This window comes from Dasypus novemcinctus, chromosome 12 (genome assembly GCF_030445035.2).
Source record: "Dasypus novemcinctus isolate mDasNov1 chromosome 12, mDasNov1.1.hap2, whole genome shotgun sequence".
Lineage (NCBI taxonomy): Eukaryota > Metazoa > Chordata > Mammalia > Cingulata > Dasypodidae > Dasypus > Dasypus novemcinctus.
The window spans coordinates 57,572,739-57,589,056 of NC_080684.1; the positions used below are offsets into that span (position 1 = coordinate 57,572,739).

The window sequence follows — 16,318 nt, forward strand, 5'->3', positions numbered from 1 at the left end:
AGCCTATCAGAGGCACTGAAAGAAGCTCAAGAAAAGATAGTAAGAGTCTATACTAAGGTGACAGTAGAGGAAACAGATTCAAGAAATACCAGCAGGACTAGGAAATTAATTGGATTTTGAGGTCATCAGGTTGAAAGGTCCACCATAATGCCATAACGGGAAAGGAAACTCAATTAATAATATAAGGAATATGGGCACCATAGTGCATTTTTTGGCCTGTTGTTGCTGTTGTTGTTCTACAAGGAGTTGTAGGCTATCATCATATCCTCTCTTCCCTCCTCATCCAGCTTGATTCATAGAAATACAAACTGCCCACACATCTTTCAACAACCTTGCTCTCTGCCTTTTTTCCTACTTGCCTGAAAAAACCTCAAGTCTGAATGGATTTGTTGATTGTCTGAGTAAAAGAATACATGAATAGACAGTTTCAAAGGTGGTATCATGAGCCTTACAGTATGAAGGTGAAATAGCAATTGATAGCCAGAAGAATTTATTGAGTTACTTCAATTAATGGACTATTCAGGGAAAGTTTGGGGCATCTCTAATATGTCATAGCTCTTATTCACAGGAGTGTGAATTCATGAACCAAATTTTCTTTTTGAAATTGAACATTAATATATTTTTATTTCACTTTTAAAAAGCTGACATTTACCCCAAATTGAAATCTATTCTATTTTTATATTTTATCAGTTCTATTAAAATATAGTCATAGAGAATGTTAAGGTTGAAAAAAAAACTTAATGCTCATTTGGCAGAGGCAAAAAGCAAGACAAAAAGAAGGAAAATATGAAGGTTCAAAAAGTAATTAGTCTTTACTTCTAAAACACAAGTTATGAAAAAAAATAGATAAATGGGACCTCCTCAAAATTAAAAACTTTTGCACTTCAAAGGTGTTTGTCGAGAAAGTGAAAAGGCAGCCTATGCAATGGGAGAAAATATTTGGGAACCGCTTTTCCAAATAAGGACCTAATATCCAGCATATTTAAAGAAATCCTACATCTCGAAATTAAAAAGAAAAACCCATTTTAAAAATGGGCAAGAGATTTGAATAGACACTTTTCCAAAGAGGAAATACAAATGCTTAAAAAGCACATGAAAAGATGCTCAACATCACTAGCTATTAGAGAAATGCAAATCAAAACTACAATGACATATCATCTCACATCTTATTAGACTGGCAGCTACTTAAAATACAGAGAATTACAAGTGTTGGAAAGGATGTTTCTTGTCTGTATAGTTTTCTAAGGGTTATATGTAAGTATTGTTTACTCTGCTGGATTTTTAAATTCTTGACAGTCAGCACCACAGCTCTCCAACTGTGCCCCAAGTAAACCTGGGGTACCACAGTGACAGTTTTCATCTTGAAGGAAACACAGTGATACTTAATATCTGTTTAACACCATGAAAACTGCTAGATTAATGTAGTTTACAGTTTCAACAAGAGATTACCTTCCTTCAATAATATCCTATATTTACATAGATGAGTTTTCAGCAGTTGCCATGATTAAATTTTTTAAAATGCCAAATGAACATGGAAGTGGAACACAAAGTTAGGATGGCAAGATCCTAGATGATTCCAAGGCTAGAGAGAATGTATAGTGCCCAAAAGGTACATACATCTCTTTAATATGTAATTTTAGTTTTGTAGAATAAAATAAAAACATTTTTGTTTCACTTTATGTGTACTATATTTTTCAAATGGCCAGTAAGTTCTTAGAAAATAAATACTCTTTCAGTTGTTTACACCTAAATACTTAATAAACGGATGTTAGATATTTCTATTGGTCTAAGAGCCCCAAGAAAAAATTATTAAAACAATAATAACAAAAGTGAACAGAGAATATTTGGGAACTTCTGAGTACTCCATTTGACTCATCAAGGATATGAGAGTTGTGCATGAAAAAGAAACTTAATGAAAACCTTCTAAATGGATTTCTATTACCAGTCATTAACTCTCACCTAGATAGACAGTCTATCATCACTTGCTCTGTAACCATCTGTTTCTTCTTCTCTGCAGCCACAATTTCCTGAGAAAATAAAGAAAATTTCATCTTCCATAAAACAGAACAAGGAGCTGTAAAAACAAACATTTCCAATCTCCTTGAATATAGATTTCTATATTAATTATTAATAAATTTAAATTCTAATTATTTAACTTAAATTATATTTTATTTCCTGTAACATAATGCACTTATATTTTAGTACTCATCATGAGATTATTTCTACCAGCTGTCCTTTCCCTTTATGAAGTCAGAATAAAGGAGGAACAGACAATGATGTCCCATCCCTCAAGAGGTGCCTTGCAAAAGGTACTTTACTCCATCCCAAAAAGAATACCACCACTGGCGAGGTCAGTTTAATATTATTCACTAAAAGAGGCTGAAACAGAAATTTAATTACTCAGCCCTACATCAAAAATCTAAAAAAAAAAACAAAACCTTGTATTCTTAAAAGAAATTTAAAATTTTTATGTATATAACTCATTAATAATACCTGATCAAATTTTCTCAATTACTGGTTTAATTAAACTGACTTCATACTATTTTTGGCTTTTCCAACTCATCCTAATATATTTTTACCACTTTTTAGGTAGTCTCAAATGGAAAGATTTGTAAGCATTCAATTTCAGTCAGGCAACCATGCAACTATAGACACTGAAATGCGTCTTTTTGATAGCCAAGTAAAAATGGTTAAAAAATTTAGAAGTCAAAATAAAGCTTTTTCTCTTTTTAGAATGTAAATTATTGTCATGTGTATTAGTCACCTAAAGGGGTGCTGATGCAAAATACCAGAAATCTGTTGGCTTTTTACAAAGGGTATTTATTTGGGGTAGAAGCTTATAGTTACCAGGCCATAAGGCATGTTACTTCCCTCACCAAAGTCTTTTGCCACATGTTGGAGCAAGATGGCTGACATCTGCCAGGGTTCAGGCTTCCTGGGTTCCTCTTCTCCTGGGATTCATTTCCATTCAGACTCAGGTCCTCTTGTTTTCTTCACAAGGTCAGCTATAGACTATGAGGCTCTCCATGCTTTGCCTCTCTCCACAAGGCCAGCTGAGGACTATCAGGCAACGGGTTCTGTCTCTCTACCTGGGCTTCTGCCATGTCTAAGGAGCCATCTCTAATCCTCTGTGTTCTTCTCCTGTGTGTTCACTTCCCAGGGTCCAGCTCGAAACTCCAACATCAAAACTCCAACTCTGTCCTTTGCCATGTCTTTCATCTGTGAGTCCACCACCAAGGGGAGAGGATGCAACATCCTACTGATGTGGCCCAATCAAAGCCTTAATCATTATTTAATCAAGTAAAAGTAAAACCACTGAATCCAATACACTCTAATATACCCAGAGGAAAAGACAAGTTTACAAACATAATCCAGTATTTCTTTTTGGAATTCATTAATAATAGCAAACTGCTACATCATGCCTATTGATCATCAGTCCAACAAACAAAATCAAGAAGAATAATGTTGTTTAAGATAGAAGCTATGTAAAAGTGTTTCATTTAAAACTGTCACAAAGTATCTAATAAGAATGTCTGAGGGTACTAAAAGTAAATCTCTTAAGAAACCTGAAATATTTTGCATAATTATTTAATGTTTGCTTACAATCAAATTTAGTTTTTTGTATTGAAGAAATACCAAATGTAAAATTTAAATATCCAAATATGGTTCATTTCTAAAATTTATATTGTTTAGTATATAACTGCATCTTGTGTTGTTCTCTAAGCTCATGACACTACATAATGATTTTTTGGTTTAGTAATAAATTTAAAAGAGTAATTAAAAAGCTAGAAAAGGGAAACAGACTTGGCCCAGTGGTTAGGGCGTCTGTCTCCCACATGGGAGGTCCGCGGTTCAAACCCCAGGCCTCCTTGACCCGTGTGCAGCTGGCCCATGTGCAGTGCTGATGCGTGCAAAGTGCCGTGCCACACAGGGGTGTCCCCCGCGTAGAGGAGCCCCACGCGCAAGAAGTGCACCCTGTAAGGAGAGCTGCCCAGCGCGAAAGAAAGTGCAGCCTGCCTAAGAATAGCGCCATCCACATGGAGAGCTGACACAACAAGATGATGCAACAAAGAGAGACACAGATTCCCGTGCCGCTGACAACAACAGAACCGGACAAAGAAACAGGACACAGCAAATGGACAGAGAACAGACATCCGGGGTGGGGGGCGGGGGGGCAGGGAGGGAGAGAAATAAATAAATAAATAAATCTTTTTAAAAAAAAAAAAAAGCTAGAAAAATCAGTATAAAGCAAGCATATTTTATAGATATTTAAGGGTGATTTAGAGAGTGGGCAGTGACTAAAACCTGTTGAAATTATATACAGAAAGGATTCACTTATTTGAAGGCCAGACCTGGAATCAGCCACAGCCAGCACATAGATAGAAGCAAAGGAGATGAGGATAATGATTTTCATAGGACAATCCATATTATACCATGCAGAAAGCCCACACTGAATGCTGGAGATTATGGTGGCTTATACTTTGTAGGAAATGCTAGAACCACCTCTGGCACACTGATTTAGTAAACATCAAGCAGTTTAGAAGCAGAAGTCATACTGATGGAAAGGTTCTGATAACAATGAAAAAATGGCAAAAGAGCCTGACGTAAAAACCATAGATTCACTGCTTCCGTCATCCACTTAAGAAATTAAAAATTAAATAATTAAGCTTCAACCTACATTTTATAAAAAGATGATTTCAGATGCCTTGAAAGTTTATTTACATGAACATTTCCTTGAAAAATCCAAAGTAAGTACTACCTAAAAAAAAGTAAAACCTACTTGATGGTAAATTTAGGCATATTGCCATTAATCACGCAATTGTAAGAAAAAGAAGTCCACCCATGCTGATGGTTCTGGATTATACTAAGAACAATATTTAATGGGTCTTTTCTTTTTATGGCACCAGGGCCAGGGATTGAGCCCAGGACCTTATGTGTGGGAAGCCGGGCTCAACCACTGAGTCACATCAGCTCCCCTGAGTTAGCTTTTCATTTGTTTGCTTGTTGTTTGTGTTTGTTTTTAGGATGCACTGGTGACCAAACCCAGGTCCAGCTATGTGTGAGGTAGGCACTCAACCACCTGAGCCACATCTGTTATCCTCTGTTGGGTCTTAAGTATTAGTAACATCTACTTCAAGTACAATTGCAGGAATATATCCCCAAAAAGCTTTATTGGGATACTATTTCATTTTATAAAGTAATTAATTTATTTTTAAGATAATACTGGTAATACTTCTTACTCTATTAAGCATAAATACCTAAGAGTAATGGGCATAGGAAATAACCTGTGACTGGTTTTAGAAAAAGAAAAAGAACAAATGTAGCAACTGGAGACACCCATAGAAAATCAGTCTACCTCATTCAGAGATTGACTATCTATTTCTTCTATTTCAGAAGAGGTATGCTTGTAACCCAAAGAAAATATAATTTAATTTCCCCTTAATGACAATGATAATGCAAATATCCAAAACCATATTGTTCTACTATTATTTAGGTTATCAAATCAGAGTTTTCTCTACTTGTGGGTCTCCATATGCAGGTACATTAATCAGTTACAGGTGTGTCTGCAGAGCAATCACCCAGGAGTACCTAGGGTAGCTACTGGATTCCAACAACCCTTGACACCACAGATATTTTATAATTATCTCTTTGTACCAGAACTGGCTTAAGCAATAGTCATCAAACTTAATCTAAATGATTTTGTAAAAGATTTTTAAAAATTTAAAGTGCATATTGAAAGTTTAGAGTTTTACTTCTCTTTCTCCAAAAAAAAGACTATTTCTGGCCTTTTCAATAACTACCTGAATTTCTCCAGTTCCAGTAGCTTATTTCAGAAAATAATCAAGTTACTTTTTTTTGGAAGGTACCAAATAATCCCACTAATAGGAATAGCAACAAATTAACATTTTGAACAGTTTAAGCAAAATTTTTGCAGAACCCATTATGATTCTAAGTATTTCCACAGAACATATACTAAATGCAAGTCATTTATCAAAATGAAGATTCAAGTTGCAAATGAATCATTATACACCTCTACCCAAATTCAACTGTTGAGAATATTTACTTTAAAACTATAAAATCTCAAAAAGCAAATTATCCTAATGACTTATCAAATAAGTAAAAATGCTTAATTGTTGAGATCATGTATTCAATTATAACTCAAAAAGCAAATACCCTAAAATCAAATAACTAAGTAAAAATACTTATCAAATAACTAAGTAAAAATACTAAGGCTTACTGCTTCGAATTTTCTTGCACTTCGTTGTGAATGGTAAGGGTTGTCTGCATAACCTTGCTGTAGGAGGGCTTTCCTATCCAGAGTCGTAAGATCATCCACAATAGTTTCTTCACCTTGTGCACACTATTCATAAAATCAATAAATGAACCTTTATATACATACTTTAAAACTGTTATTTTAACAAAATAAGGCATTAAATAACCATTGTCCCTCAGTTTACTTATAGGTAAAATGAGGATTAGTAATAGTATCTACTTCACTAAAAAAGAATGAGATACTAATACATGTACAACACATGTAAAAGTATCTGACACACAGTGAGTATTCAATAAAAATAGCAACTATTGTAACTATTATTGTCCATGTGGATTCTTTGTAAAACTAAGATGTGCGGTCATGCCTACTCAATTATAAAAATAAATTTTACAATTATTATATCTAATAGCAAGGTATAGGAAGCAAAACATGCATCTATAATCTGCACTATTATTTTCAAATTCCATTGGAAGTTTTTAAAATCCCATACATTACCTTTTCATCTATCTTGTTTCTTAGAGACGGCTGACAGGTGACATTTGATTTTTTCTTCTCTGCATTTCTTTTACTATACTGATTATATCCCTCTTTCATTTCAGTCTTATATTGCTGATATTTTAGTTTATATTTGCCTGTTGGTGCTGGTAAATTTTCAGGTATTGTGTTTTGCTCCTACAGGTAAAAAGAGAAGTTATACTATCAACCAGAGAAAATAAAAGAATCAATATAGTTGTTAATTTTCCTTTTTTAACATTGACAGGTTTATTATTTCCCATAGCATTTACGCCTAAGAAATAAACCATTATAACCTATGCTCTAAGCAGGGGAATGTTTAAAACATTTATTTGGCACTATGGACCAATCCGAGCAGACAGAACTATACAGAATAAATACTGGTCTTAAATACAGAGTAAGACTGTGCCTTACTTACAGTAAGATCAGTACTGGTTCTAAAAGAATTTGGAAAACAAAAAACAAAAAAGCTTTACTCTCCTTATAGGGGTTTAGATACGCTTTCTTTTTCTACCTAAGAAGAACTCTGTTGTCAAGGCTTTCTTCCAGAATAGTTATAGGATTTGGAAATCACTAGTACTGAGGAATTGGAAATGATTAATACTAAGAAAAAGCATTGATTGCCATTTCTAGACAACTGAGATACCACCTTCTAATATAACTTGGTTTCCTGTCACACTTTCATGGGAGTAAAAGAGAAGAGAGCCAGGGATAAGAGAAACCTAAAAAGAGTACTAAGCAAACACAAAGGCCCAGAGAGGAACACACTCTAAAAGGAACATAGCAAAGCCAGTTCAATGCTAGAAAAGAGTTGAGAACATCTGATAAATCTAATTCTGAAAAGGATGAGGTAAAGCTTCATTGTGAAATCATTAGCAAGATACCATAAGCAAATTTATTAAAAATAAAGCCTGATGGGCGGCGGACTTGGCCCAGTGGTTAGGGTGTCCGTCTACCACATGGGAGGTCCGCGGTTCAAACCCCGGACCTCCTTGACCGGTGTGGAGCTGGCCCATGTGCAGGGCTGATGCGTGCAAGGAATGCCATGCCACAGGGGTGTCCCCCGCGTAGGGGAGCCCCATGCGCAAGGAGTGCCATGCCACAGGGGTGTCCCCTGCGTAGGGGAGCCCCATGCGCAAGGAATGCGCCCCGTAAGGAGAGCCACCCAGCGCGAAAGAAAGTGCAGCCTGCCCAGGAATGACGCCGCACATGGAGAGCTGACACAAAAAGATGAGGCAACAAAAAGAAACACAGATTCCTGAGCCGCTGACAACAGAAGCGGAAAAGAATATGCAGCAAACAGACACAGAGAACAGACAATCGGGGTGGGGGTGGGGTGAAGAGGAGAGAAATAAATAAATAAATCTTTAAAAAAAAATAATAAAGCCTGACGATAACATGAATAAAGTCGGCTATCAACAAATGACTAAGGCAAACAGAAAAGGCATTTAGGTTAGAATTTGCATTATAGTAGACAGGAGAGCAAGGACTGGAAAAATAATGTGAAATAAAACACTAGATTTTCTTTAAAGTATAAACATGTCCCAAGGAGATACCTTGGAATAAGCATGGTTACTTACTCCACAGTATTCTAGTAGTCTAAAGTATGAATCAATTCCAAGAGAACAATGTTACATGGTTAAACAAGCAAAATCAGATCTAATATTTTGCCATAATTGCAAAATTGCTGGATTCCATATTAGTATATGCTCATACTTTAACAATTGTGTAAGAAAATTTTAAAATGTCATTGCAATTGAGTTTACCATCTGTGAGATAAAAAAATGCAAAACAAAGTAAAATTATTTCATCAACATTATAGTTTCTGATTTTAATACATAAAATATTTAACTTGACAAAACATAGGGCTGAATATAATGAAATTTCTGGATTTAACACATTTCTAACAATGTACACTACAATTTTAAAAGTGGTAATAAACAAATAAATACTAACCAGTTCATTTAGCTGATTCTGTGTATACGGCATTTGAAATGGTGTGACCCGATCAGGAGAAGAAGATGAACTTGGTGGATTAAAATGAATATGAGCTGTACTAAGTGGAGCATAAGAAAAACCATCCTAAAAATAAAAATAAATGAGACTTATTATATTCTGTACATAATACTGTATTCAGATGTTTATTATGTTAAATAACAAGGAAAAATTACCTCATCATCAGAGTCAACAAGGCTTCCCAAATCAAGTCGTGGAACCCTGAAAGAAATACTCTATGAATCCCATAACTTTTAAAAATGAGACTTTAGTAATTACAAATCATATATGCCACATTTTATATAAAAAGATACACTGAAGCCAGTGGTGTAGCGAATCCAGCTCATACCTGCTTGTGAGAGGCTTTAATTCAATGTTCAGTAATTTTTCAAGCTGGTTGTTTAATAAGGCTATTTTTAATTAAATTATAAATTAATATATAATATGTATTATAAATTTAATAAATTACATTAAAAACAGAGGTGATAAGTACTCAAAACTCATCACTTCCTAATGATTTTACTGTATTTACTATTATCTGTGCTCTAGAGGTTATTTATTTATATCTATTGCACATGTAAAATAATATAATGATACATGTCTTCCTAATTCTATATTCAGTTATGTCACATAAGTATCTTGAAATCAGCCAAGATGGGAAGATTTACACAGGAATCAGCAAATGCTATGAATCAGAACTTAATTTATTATTTTGTTGATCAATAAGTCTTTAAAAAGTGGTAAAAGAGAAATATTAATAATGCAGATTAAACTTTAAAATGTATCATGTCTATAGTTGTTAAATTGAGCACAAAAAATAGAGGAAATAGTTTGCTGGCATTCAAAACTATTATTCAATTCAGCAAAGAAGTCACTCTTACATCACTCTAAGTAAATGAAAATAAGAACAAACATTCATGTTGGAACTGCATTGGTTCATGAAATGCACCCATGGCTTAGCTACATATATAATAGCTCAGTAAAAAAACAAAGAAAGCATGAGAATAAAGAGTTTTATATTACATTATACTAGTATTTGCAAATTATTTGCATCACATACTTTATATCAGCAAAATTTATAATATAGTTACAAATAAACCTAAGCTCATTTATAATAAATAAGTAAAATTTATATAAACTTTCAGACAACTAGTTGTTAAACATTTACCAGCACATCATTGATCGCAGCCAATGTTTCATACTCAGCATCTTATATCTAGCCCTTGTACTTAACTCTATTCTTTACGCTTAGATGAACATACAGATATCTATTATGTAGCACCACATGAAATTGCTTATATTTGATGTTTTTTCTTTCTTTAGGTTTTATTTTACAATTTTTAATCTACATAAACGTCAATTTCTTGTGGTTAATAGCCTAATAAGTTACTAAGATTTTTAATTTCTATTTTCTAAGAAGCCCTATAGTTTGAAATACTTGAAAATAATATAAAAAATATTGATTCCAAGTTTTAAAAGCCAAAAATAAGGTAAAATATAAAACATAAACTAATGTACTATAGTCCAAAAACAAAATCTTTTAATAAGATTGATAAAACTGCCATATTCCTCAAGATAAGATAAAGTATATATATTAGCATTAAATTCATTTTGACAATCTCAATCATAAAATACAAAATTTTAGTTTATTTCCTTAATAAATGCATTAAATTTTTCCAACTAAAGCAATATTTTAACTTTTTCAGTAAAACATTAGAATAAAATTAAAGAAAATGAAAAAAATAGGTATTACTCATAATCCTGCCATCCTATTACAAGAGCTATTTTAATTTTGGCATAGTGGTTTTCAGGATTACCATATGCATATAAATTTTCTGTGGTTCACAATTATAGCTACACATATAATTTTGCTTTGTTTTTTTTTTACTGGTCAGTACATCAGAAATAGTTGACTATTAAACAGTTCAAATGTGAAGAAATGTGACTTACACAGGTGGGCAAGGACTCTGGGTTGCCCATGATTCTGAAGTCCCTCCTTGCTTTAGTAAGAAAAAACAAAAAATGAGAGCTGCTATGCATATACCCTTTGTTTGTACTTCAAAAGATAAGCAATAAGTCAGTATGATAAAATAATTACAATTTTCCACAGTAAACTACATATAAGAAATATTTATTAACTCCCTCCCTACTATGCTTGAGATACAGAGGTGAAATGCTAAGCAAGATAAATAATCCCTTCCCTCAGCTCACTGCTAAGGAAGACACTCAATCAAACACATATACTACGAAAAAATAAGGTTAATGAAAGAGCAACTATTCAAAGCATGTGCACCCAGCCTACTTTAAGAGTTCAGGAAGCATTTTCAAAAGAAGCAACCTTCAAACTGAGCTCCGAAAGATAAACTGAAGTTAGCCAGATGAAAAGAGGAGGGAGAAAATTGTTTTAGGCAAAAGGAACAACTTGTGCTACACAGGTTAACAGCAGAATTAGCAGTTAGAAAGGGGTGAAATCCAGAGTGTGAAAAAGCAGAGCTCGAGCTTTTACAAGTTAAGGAGCTTGGACCTTGTCCTAAAGATCACAGAAAGGCATTGCAGTGTTTTAAGAGAGGAAATGACACAAAAACACATGTATGTGTTTGTAAATAGTCAATCTTATTACCAAAAAACTGTACAAAGACATGAAAATTACAGTGAGCTTTGCCACCATGGAATAAGAAATAGGTGTATGTCTTAGGAAAAGTTTAAGTTAATAGAAGAAGCAGGAAATACTTCACCCATCAGGACTTATACCTTACTTATGAAATGTCATCTAATTCATCATTATTTGTGTGGTATGGATAATAAGTACAGAAATTGCATAAGAGATTGAGTTTCATCACTCTAATTGAACATAAAAGCAAGAAAATAAAAATTCTGTTCAATATCAACTTTAATACAAGATTATTTTAAATGCAGTAATAAATAGTTAAGATATAGAAATGGTAAAAATCACAAAATGATCATTTAAATTGAAATATATATTAAATATCGCCTTAAAAAGCAACACACTTTCATCACACGTAAAAAGTTCTCTCAATTGTATCGGGGAAACATCACATCATCATCTAACTTTAGGATAAAACCCGAATAGAAAATCACTGTAGTTATAGCCATCATCATCATTATGTTTCAGAAAGTGTGTGAATAGTCCTACGGACAGTTTTCAGAAGTCAAAGGCATACCTGTTTTAGAACGGCAATTACTTCTTTTGTTTATTTCCAACAAAATTATGCTTGTCAATTGAAAATAAAGATAATTTATGGGGAGCAGATATACTACAAGGTCCTAGGTTCAACCCCAGTACCTTATTAAAAAAAAAAAAAAAAAGATAAATTATTGCTTATAAGTCCTGGGCCAAAGGTCAGCAAAATATGGCCCACAGTTCTGCTTTTGCAAATAAAGTTTTACTAGAATACAGCTATGCTCTATGCTCATTTGTTTATGAACTGTCTATAATTGTGTTTACACTACAATAGCAGAGTTGAGTGGTTACAACAGAGCCTGCATGACCCAAAATATTTGTTACCTGGCCCTTTACAAGAAAAGTTGGACATTTTTGTATCCTGTCTTCTTTACCTTTTATTATAAGCTATTTCTATGTTACTCTTTAAACCACCATTTTTATGTCTATATAATAATGCATCTTGAATAAGTACCATAATTACCTGATATTTTTACACTGCTACATATTTTCCAATATTTTTTCACTATTTAAAAAAAGCACATAAAGAATACCTTTATGAACTGTGCTTTTTTCTATACTTTAGATTATTTTCTTAGAATATATTGCCATGAGTGGAATTACTTGGATCAAATAATCTGAAAAATTTTGTAGCTCAATACATACTCACAATCACATTTCCAAATGTCTAATAATTTATATTGTTCCACCTCCAGTTCTACGTATTCTTAAGATTTCCCTTTTTCCTTCCAATTTAATAGAGGAATAAATATATATCATTATTTTAATTTGCATTCCTTTGATTATTATTTGGGCTGAACAGCTTTTATGGTTTTAGCTCATACATGTATTTATCAATTGTTGATGATCGTAATGCTGGTGACATTTGCAGTTTTAAGTACCATTTTTTAAAAAGTGTATTATTTCTAACTTTTAATTCTCTCTTAGAATGATCTGCAAATGAGAGCTGATAATTACTGAATTGACACTTCGCTGATACATTCTAAGAGACAATAATCTGCACATTTGGGATTTTCTTTTTTCCCTTAAGAAACAGCAATTCTAAGATAAGTGTAAACTTGTCTCCTAAATCCCACCAGTACCAGGACATTCCTAATAGAATAAATTATACAGAAAAAAAAAAAAGGTGGGTAATAATTTGGCAGAAAGTGAATAATATAGTAATCATTTGTTGAAGAACTTAACCTTTGAGCTTTTCCTAACAGGCCTGCAAAATATGATAATCCAATGATCAGTGGGAAAAGACATAATACTGCACTTGATGTTCTGGCTAACAAGAATGGCTTCTTAGATTCAAATCATCAAAGAAACTCAAATTTAACCCATAATATTGTGGCTCCTAAGAACCCCAAAGCACTACTTCATTCATACAGTGGAGATGGTTTAAGACAGGGTAAAGAGCACAGCATAGGTCTTAGAGTCAGAACTGGAGTCCAAAATCCAGGCTCGGCTATTTAAGGACATGACTTTGTCAAGTAGCTTAATCTCTAGAAGCCTCAGCTCTTCCATGTCTAAAAGCAGGCTGATAATAGTATCTACCTCTAAGGTTTGTTGTAAGAATTAACTGATAAAGTTATTAAAATATTTACCATGGTTCCTGATAAGCAACAAGCATTTGGGTTTTGGAATAATAAGAAAAACAAGAGGCTAAACCTAGCTTTTCTATATTTTTAAATTAAACTTGATATTTACCCAACACTGTCATGGGAACACGGACAAAGTAAGCTAAAATTGCATTTAATTAATCAATGAAATACACAACTGTAAAATCATGAAGGTTGAGAATAATAAAGATCCTAATAATAGAAATCCAGATTCTTGTCCATCCTAGCTAATGCAAAATATAATATTAGTTTGTCAAATATTTTAATTTTTTTAAAATATATTTTTAAAAGTTGGGTGATCTATGTTTCACACTTCTATATTTTTAAGCATGCAATCTGCTCTACCCTAGCTGCCTTCTCCACCTTTTTTGTCTACAAATATAAATATACTATATATTATCTATAATACTCCATAATACTATTATTAAAATGCATAATATCAAAATAATATATATTGTATGTATCTAGATAGCTGAACTTAACACTGTTCAAACTATAAATCTTACCTACAAGACTAGAAATTCCTTGAGAGGAGAGTCATCATCTCAGTTATTGTTGAGTCCTTAACACCTAGCATTGTGCTAAGCACATTATAGGTAAAAAATAAATCCAAAAGAATCCAGTCACTGAGATTCCATTTTTAAATAATCAAAATGTACATTTTAAAATGATTTGTTCATATTTCATGATTCTTCTGAATATAAACTATATCATGCATTACATAACAATAACCATTAAAATTACTTTAGAGTTTTTAATACCATAGAAAATGCTAATGCTGTTTGTTGTATGAAAAAGTAGGATTCAACATTATATATGTAGCTTATAATGGTGTGCCTGTTATGCCTAAGTCCATGGAAATGTTTATAACGTTTATCCTAATATTAGAGACACTGCTATTTTCTTACTACTATTTCTTAAAATATTTTCTGCCAACAAACACAGATGATTTTTAAAATAATAAGAGGAAAATAATAAGCTTAATTTTAAAAAAATAGAACCAAGTCAAGCAGTGGCCAATTTTTAAAACATTGTTTACACTGTAACCATATATACAATCTAATATTTCCCCTTTTCATCATATTCATATATATATATATATATATATATATATATATATATTTCAGTGCTGTTAATTATTTTCACAATGTTGTGTTACCATCACCATAATCCATTAGCAAAACATGTCTATCATTCCAGACAGGAACCCTGTATATTTTAAGCAGTGACCAATTTTTAAGTAATGATTATCTTCAGTTGTGGGGGTTCAATTCTTCAATCTTGGGAACATTAAAGCCTACAGATTTATGAGTATAAGCAGTCACAAAAACATAAGAAAAGGAGTCAGAAAATTATTTAATGTCATCCTACAAGAAGAAAATCATGTACCATACTTACGTGTAGTTGTTTCTTTCTTCGAGAGAAAGGCTGAGTTTTATTCCTAGGAGATGCAGCAACTCCTTTAATTTCTAAATCCATTCAAGTCCACTTATTTATCCCGCAGTATACTTTGAAAAACGTAATGAAAATATAAAATGATTATTCTTAATATTTAAAATAATTTATAAAAATTATATAATAGGGAAGCGGACTTGGCCCAGTGGTAAGGGCATCTGTCTACCACATGGGAGGTCTGCGGTTCAAATCCCGGGCCTCCCTGACCCATGTGGAGCTGGCCCATGCGCAGTGCTGATGTGCACAAGGAGTGCAGTGCCACGCAGGGGTGTCCCCTGCATAGGGGAGCCCCACAGGCAAGGACTGCGCCCCGTAAGGAGAGTCACCCAGCGCAAAAGAAAGTGCAGCCTGCCCAGGAATGCCGCCACCCACATGGAGAGCTGACACAAGATGAGGCAACAAAAAGAAACACAGATTCCTGAGCCGCTGACAACAACAGAAGCGGACAAAGAAGACGCAGCAAATAGACACAGAGAACAGACAACCAGGGCGGGGGTGAGGGGAAGGGGAGAGAAATAAATAAATAAATAAATCTTAAAAAAAAAAAATTATATAATAATCCTGCCTGGAAAGAGATCACATGGTTAACTGCTTTTTCTTCTTTTCCCAAAATCAACTTTTTTGTATGGCAATTATATTATGTCCTGTGTTAGGGTAAATAACAGCCCCTCAAAGACATTCATGACCTAATCCTCAGAACCTGTGAATGTTTCCTTACATGGTAAAAAGGACTTTGCAGAATGTGATCAAACTCAGGATCTTTACATGTAGAGATTATTCTGGATCATCTTGTGAGCCCAATGGAATCACCAAGCATCTCAGAAAAGGGAGCCAAAAGGATCAGAATGAGAGAGAGATGTAAAGAAGTGGATGTCAGAGAGGAAAGAAGATGCTACACAGCTGACTTTGACGATGAAGGAGGAGGGTATGAGCAGCCTCTAGAAGCTGAAAAAGTAAGGAACGGTTTCTCCCTGGGAGCCTCCAGAAGGAACCAATTCTGATGACACCTTGGTTTTAACACCATCAGGCTCCTTTTGAACTACTGGCATCCAGAATGGCAAAAGAATGAACTCGTGTTGCTTTAAGCACTAAGTTTGTGGTGATTTGTTATAGTAGCAATAAGAAATGAATGCATGCCCCTCTTCTCTACCACAATAAGATATATTTTTTTTACTCTTTTCCCAAATCTTTTTGATTTTGACAGTCAGATTGGTGAAATTAGTTTTTAGCAAATAATATTCTTTAATACAAAGAATAAAGGAGAGTAAAAAGTTA

General features: G+C 33.6%; 1 protein-coding gene across 1 annotated transcript in view; it reads right to left on the bottom strand.

Annotated features, from left to right (window-relative positions):
* CAPS2 (calcyphosine 2) overlaps positions 1-16,318 on the bottom strand; it is a 53,269-nt gene that overhangs the window by 28,845 nt on the left and 8,106 nt on the right. The window contains exons 2-8 of the mRNA XM_004472971.4: positions 14,987-15,096; positions 10,733-10,782; positions 8,959-9,004; positions 8,744-8,869; positions 6,770-6,946; positions 6,239-6,361; positions 1,960-2,027 (exon numbers count right to left, since the gene is read on the bottom strand). Of these exons, the coding sequence (XP_004473028.1) occupies positions 1,960-2,027; positions 6,239-6,361; positions 6,770-6,946; positions 8,744-8,869; positions 8,959-9,004; positions 10,733-10,782; positions 14,987-15,067 (671 nt within the window). The 5' untranslated portion in view covers positions 15,068-15,096. The remainder of the gene's footprint in view (positions 1-1,959; positions 2,028-6,238; positions 6,362-6,769; positions 6,947-8,743; positions 8,870-8,958; positions 9,005-10,732; positions 10,783-14,986; positions 15,097-16,318) is intronic.